At 47.9% G+C, this 6,825-nt stretch overlaps 1 protein-coding gene across 2 annotated transcripts in view; it reads right to left on the bottom strand.

Moving 5' to 3' along the window:
• Positions 1-3,642: 3,642 nt before the first annotated feature.
• Positions 3,643-6,825, bottom strand: part of NOL6 (nucleolar protein 6) — a 67,232-nt gene continuing 64,049 nt past the window's right edge. Inside the window, exons 25-26 of one of the 2 annotated variants that reach the window (XM_032779848.2) lie at positions 6,681-6,782; positions 3,643-4,150 (exon numbers count right to left, since the gene is read on the bottom strand). In XM_032779848.2, coding sequence (XP_032635739.1) covers positions 3,998-4,150; positions 6,681-6,782 — 255 coding nt within the window. In that variant the 3' untranslated portion in view covers positions 3,643-3,997. The remainder of the gene's footprint in view (positions 4,151-6,680; positions 6,783-6,825) is intronic. The other variant, XR_004373637.2, reaches the window with a different exon arrangement.

The following is a 6,825-nucleotide window of genomic DNA, read 5'->3' as shown; positions in this document are numbered from 1 at the left end:
TTCTTCTGGGCCTTTAGCTCTGTTAAGCAGCGGTAGCGGCTTTTGGACCTGTCCCAGTAAGAACTGGACTGAGACGCACTGGGATCTGAGTGAGACCACAGTTCTCAGCAGAAGAGTCTCAGACTCCCAGTGGGTGAACTGCCCTCCAAAATTAGTCTCCATTTCCATATTATCAATCCAACATGCTTTGAAAAATCAGGTCTCAAAAAACACAAAAATCGGATTAAACAACAAGATTTTGTTAAAAACAAAAAAAACACAAAAACAAAAACGCCCTTAGGTTTCTTTTCATTAGCCTTCTGGCTTTCAAGCCTCTGGAATCTCTCGAGTCATGCTTCCAAGCTGCTCTCTTGCAATCATGAGGGTTAGAAACTTGCTTTCTTTTTCAATTGTTGTATGAAGTGTTGTTGTAGCCGTGTTGGTCCCAGGGTATCAGAGAGACAAGAGTTTGTATTCAGGTGTAAGATCAAAAGCTTGTCTCTCTCACCAACAGAAGTTGGTCCAATAAAAGATTACCTCACCCACCTTGTCTTTCCTTTTTAAGTAAAAGCTGAAATTCTGCTCTAATCACATGACTCCAGGAGCTGGGACTTTAAGAAAAGCACTAAGACTATAAGATTCATTGGAGCTGGCAACACTAAAGTTTGATACCACTGCCGAGAACACAAAAGATAAGCGAGAAGGAAGCCAGATCCCTGGAGTGAAGGTGCAGTAGAAGGTGAATTACGTTACATCAGGGGTTCTCAAACTGGGGGTTAGGTCCCCTCAGGGGGTCATGAGGTTATTACAAGGGGGGTCGTGAGCTGTCAGCCACCATCCCAAACGCCACTTTGTATCCAGCATTTATAATAGAGTTAAATATATAAAAAAAGTGTTTTTAATGTATGGGGGGGGTGTCACACTCAGAGGTTTGCTATGTGAAAGGGGTCACCAGTATAAAAGTCTGAGAACCCCTGCGTTACATAAACCCAAAATATTTCTAGGGAAGGTAACCTGGGGCACCTGTAAAGGCGGACCATGTCCCTTTAATTAACTATTTAGTGGCTGGGTCCAGCACACCCTTAAGTAGAAGCCTTTGAGCTTTTGTCTTCACTTCCCTTTTTATGGCTGTAAGGGGCTGCTTGAAGCTTTGTGGTGTTGTGATATAATTCTCCCCCAGTACAGGGAGAGGGGGAAATGCCCAGGGATGAGGTACAGCTGCATCACAGCACCACAGCTTGTGTCTACCCCACCTTGGTAGACCAGCTCACACAGGCTAATTGCAGCAAAATGGATCACTACAAGGCAAGGGCTACATTTTGAAGGTTCTGATAGTACAGCTACCCCAGCATGCTACAGAGGCAAAGTACCCTTCCTCTTGGCACAGCTTATACCAGCAACTCTGCGTGCATGTCAGTGCCCTCCCCCAAGCAAAATAAGCTATACCCCCACCCCGGTGTCTATACCAGGGTTTTTTGGTGGCCCAACTCGGTTAAGGATCACACCTCCTCTCATCTGACTGACAGCTGCAACAGCAAAAGTTTGCAATGTAGACACAGCCTCTGGATTGGGTACTGCACAAGGTCTTGTCTACATTTGGGATAACAGATTGGCAGTTAACTCAAGGGAGTTAACACATTTGCAAAGACCAGCCTGGACGTTCTCCAAACTTTTGTGCCTTACCCTAGGCAGAAGCCAGGGAAGATAAGGAGGAGGAATGTTGCAGCAACACTGCAGGGCAGGGCAGGTCTACTCCACCTTACGGTCACAGCTGCCACGGAGCTTTGATTTGCCTTTATGTTTCTAAAGGGAATTCAGTACTGGCAACAGGTGCTGGGAAGAAAGCAATGAGCGATGAGCCCACACCCCGAGGGGCCAACATCTGGTCACAGCTAGAATGAAGGACATTTAGGAAGGAAAACAGGGACACAGTTTTTAACAGACTGAAACGCTGAACTGGGGGAGCCATGGGAAAAACTGGTGCGGGGAATATGCCAATGGCTTGGCTTCAAAACAAGAACTGTCCCCCCTTATATAATCCAGGGGGGCAGGTAGAGTACAGGCTGTGGCTGGGCTGAGCTCCCTCCATGACCACCCTGCAACTGGACCTCAGCCTGGACCTGGAGCGGAAAGCAGAGCTCACCCCCTATAGCAGAAACTAGGGTTTACCTGGACCAGCTACCCAGGGTGAGAACTACAGCCGCCTTCCCTGCACTAGGATTTTAACACATTAGAAAATCCCTGCGTGCCCTAGTGAGGACAAGGCCACAATTAGCAAGACGACGGTCCCTCCCACAATCGAAGTGGGCAACAGGTGGATACACACAAACCAGACAGGGAGCTCATGAGACCAGTCTGAAAAGCCAAGGTTTCAGCACACCAGCCCCTAGCCACTGTCCAAGTTTTCCCAAGGCATCATGGCACAGGCAAGTTTTAAGGGGGAATCTGGAGCAGCCTATTGTAAAACCCACAGATTTCAGTTTACAGGGAGCTCCTCCCAGGCATAAGTGTGAAGGGGCTTCTGGGTGATTGTGACAATGAACAATTAAGGCCGGGTTCGAGGACTCTAAGAGGTGAGGAGCCAGGGCAAAGATACGTTGTGAAAGGCCTTAAAAGTTAAAACTGAAAAGTAAAAGCTTGCAAACCTCTTTTATAGCTGCTCAAGCTGTTTGCTAATGGAACTCAATGTGGGCCTGTCAGCATCACTCCCTGGTTTCTGAAATCACAGCAGAGGCATAAATCTACTCTCAGATTTGACACTAGTTTCACCTACTTGTTATTTTTTACATTATTGCTAAACTGCATTAAAACCCCCTGGTGCAAACAGTAACTGTGCTGGGGCTGGGGGGGTGAGGGTGGGGGAGAGTGCTACAAGAAAGGGTATTTACAGGCAATTTAACCCCTTGGGCGTGGTTTAACTCCTGGCATGTCTAACTCAACAATATTAACGTACCCAATATTTTAATATTGCGTCTGTGTCTCAGGAGACATGTTGGGACTTCTGAGAGCAATTTCAGTGAGACAGGAATACAGGCAATGCCATGCGGCATCAGACCCACGGTCCATTTAGTTCAGTATCCTGCCTCTCACAGTGGCCAGCACCAGCTGCTTCACATGAAGGTGCAAGAACCCTGCAATAGGGATAAACTGCCTCCATATTAAGTCTCATCCTGATCTCTAGTAGTTAGAGGTTGGCTTAAGCCCTGAACCATTAGGTTTAATATCCCCTCCAGAATGCTTGTTAGCAGGAACAAAATGGATATTGAGAATATTCAAAGTTATGTGTCCAATCACTTTCTGAATCTTGCTAATATTTTGGCCTCAACGACATCCTGTGGCAGTGAGTTCCACAGTCTAATTACGCACTGCATGAAAAAAAGTATTTCTTTTTGCCAATTTTGAATACTTCACCTTTTAACTTCATTGAATGTCCCTTTGTTCTTGCATTGTAAGACAGGGAGAACATAGGCTCCCAATCTACCTTCTCTAGCCCATTCATTATTTTATATACGTTTATCGTGTCCCGGATTTCTCTCTTTTCAATACTATAACTCTGGATAATCTTACTCCCTATATAAATCCACAGTTTGGCGGTGGGGAGGAGACGGAGTATGTGAAGTGATCTTATCAGAGAAATGCTATTGGAGACAAAAATAAAAGCAGTTATTATAAATACCTCTTTATTATACTAGGAAATGCCCTTCTTGTTTTACATTCCAGCAGATATTTAAGACATGGAAAATTTATATAAACATTCACCATGATGAACAAATAGGAACATTTATGAACAATTCATCTCACCTTGAGATGATTTTGGAGAAGGTATAAAGAGGAGGTGTCTTATGTCTATAGAAAATACTATCCCTTTTCAAGGGCTGCAATGCTTCTGTGAATGAGATGTGTACCACATTAACAGGATTAGAGATATTGCTCAAGAATTTTCTTCCCTTGAACAGATTTATAAACAGAAAGGGTTACAGATATGGTACAGGAAGCCTCACAAGAGCTCTTGATAGTCTTAGATAGTCCATTTCTCTGTACGTGCCTCCACTGATCTGACCAGACCTTCTCCCAGGATCTCAAAGTCTTCTAGGATGGCTTCCACATTGGGAACAGTGACTAGCTCCTCACAGCTTAGAGATGCCATCATTCTTCCTTTCATGTTGGATGCCTGTAATACACATGCATATGGGTTGGGCTAACTGACATCTGCATTTTGTGCTCAGCAATGCTGTATTCTTCTCCGGAAGTTAAATCTCTAGAGCCCGCGGGCGGAGAATCAAAGGGCTCTGGGCTGCCGGCAGCGGCGGGGAGCCCAGAGCCCTTTAAATCCCATCCGTGGCCGGGATTCAAAGGGCTCTGGGCTGCCGGCAGCGGCGGGGAGCCCTTTAAATCCCAGCCGCAGCCCGCAGCCGGGATTCAAAAGCTCTGGGCTGCCCGCAGCCAAGAGAGCCCAGAGCCCTTAAATCTCAGCACGGCCGGGTTCAAAGGGTCTGGGCTGCCCGCAGAGATTCCTGGCTGCGGCTGAGTTTAAAGGGCTCAGGGCTCCCCGCTGCCACCGCAGCCCAGAGCTCTTTGAATCCCAGCGCGGCTGAGATTTAAAGGGCTCAGGGTCCCCACGGCTGCAGGCAGCCCAGAGCCCTTTGAATCCCGCCGTGGCTCCAACGGATGTGCTGGGCTCCCCTCAGCGCAGGAGCTCTGGGCCTTTAAATCCCTGCCCCAGCCCCGCAAAGCTCCAGGTTCCTCCAGCCGCTGGAGCCCTGGGCCCTTTAATTTGCCCTGAGGGCTCCCAAGCCACCTCTTCAGCTGGAGCCCTGGTTGATTTAAAATCAAGCATTAACCTCCCCACCCCAACCTCCATTTTTGGCCCACAGCTGTTTTGGTGGGCGGCGCTGGGAAGAGGGTGTTTCTCTGCAGGGCTGAGCAGTGCTGGGGCGAGGTGTTTCGCACAGTCCAGGAGGTCCTGGCGGGGGGGGGGGGGCGTGTTTCCGTAGGGGGGGGGTTCGGCCCTCAGCTGTTTTCTTTGGAATAATGTGACCCTCGCCGCTTTACGAGTTGTGCAGGCCTGCTCTAATGCAACTCCTACCCACTCCTACCCTTCCGCAGTGAGCCCAACGTGACAAGTAAATGCTACCACTGTCCAGTCTCACCACTTCTCTTCCAATCCTCTCCCCTTTTGCTAGCACCGCGTTCACTTTTAACAGCTCCTGTTACAGTGTAAACCAGAAGGCTGCAAAAGCGCCCCCTTCAGACCATACACAACCAAGTAGCTCATCAATATAGCAACAATGCAATTTCCAATCACAATTACCTCTAATATGTGCGCGCCGAACACTGGAAAATTACTCACTGACCATCTTAGGAGGTGGGGACTGATGCATAGAGGGTGCCTTAAAGGTCAACAGGTCGAAGACAACCTGTCTCATCTGCCTTTGCTTTGATGTGTTACTGAGAGTTAAGAACCCGACCCAGCAAGATGGAATTATCTCCCTTAAGTCAATAGAGCTATTCAGATGCGTAAAGCTCGGCATGGGCTTGGGGACATCATCTCATTTCACGGCAATCAATGACCAGATTTCAAAGCAGCAGCACTGCAGGGCAGCAAATGCCCCAGGCGCAGAGAGAGGAGCTACACGGGGCCCTACAAATTAAAGGGATGGCAGAACAGGCAGGGTGGTTGCCAGAAGAAATGTGGGCCATTAATCACAAGTTTCTTTTCGTCTTTGATGAGTTCCTCATTTAAAGCAGCATGAATCACATCCACGCCTGTGCATCAGACCCACCTTTACCATCCCCCAGGCACTCTCCAAGCCACGCCCTTGCTCCCAAATAGCTGTGCACCTTAAACTGTGTGGCGCAAACTCAGCATGAGCTCTGGGATCCCAGTGCTGCCATCCTGGACACCTACTGGTCAGTGGGCTACAGACACTTGGCACTTCTGAAAAATCAAGCCCGGGGGTGTCAAACTGGGCAGCCAAAAACACAGGCTTTCTTTGAAGATGAGGCTCTTTGCCTCAGTTTCCCTGTCAATGGAGACAACACTGACCTACTCTCCACGAGGGCTAAGGAAGGTATGTGTGTTAGTATGATCAAAGGATGTGTGTATTGGGGGATATTATTGCCTAGCGCAGGGGTCAGCAACCTTTCAGAAGAGCTGTGACGAATCTTCATTTATTCACTCTAATTTAAGGTTTCGCGTGCCAGTCATACATTTTAATGTTTTTAGAAGGTCTCTTTCTATAAGTCTATAATACAGAACTAAACTATTGTTGTATCTAAAGTAAATGAGGTTTTAAAAATGTTTAAGAAGCTTCATTTAAAATTAAATTAAAATGCAGAGCCCCCTGGATAGGTGGCCAGGACCCGGGCACTGTGCGTGCCACTGAAAATCAGCTCATGTGCCGCCTTCGGCACCCATGCCATAGGTTGCCTACCCCCGGCCTAGCGGATAGAGCTCTGGACTGGAACTCAGGAGACCTGGCTCCTGTTCCTGATTCGGCCATTGGCTGGATGGCCTTGGGCAAGTCACTTCACTATCTGTGCCTCAGTTTCCCCGAGTGTGAGATGAGAGGATACTGACCGCCTTTGTAAAGCATTTTGAGACCTGCTCAGAGACACTATTGTTATTACAATCCCCTCCAGACTTCCCGCAGCACTGCAACAAACAACAAGAAACTAAAAGCAGAGGGTCAAAAACTCACCTTGAAAGGCTGGGGCTCGAAACTGGAGGGTTTCCACAAAACTCCAATCACCTCCCCACCGTGCAAGTCATAGAAGAACAGGGCCAGGTCTCCAAAGGCCTCCTGGAAGAGGATTTGAAAGGGAGTCATGTCAGGCATCACAAAT

This window comes from Chelonoidis abingdonii, chromosome 6, assembly GCF_003597395.2.
Source record: "Chelonoidis abingdonii isolate Lonesome George chromosome 6, CheloAbing_2.0, whole genome shotgun sequence".
NCBI classification, from domain to species: domain Eukaryota; kingdom Metazoa; phylum Chordata; order Testudines; family Testudinidae; genus Chelonoidis; species Chelonoidis abingdonii.
This window is presented reverse-complemented; position numbering and strand designations above follow the sequence as displayed.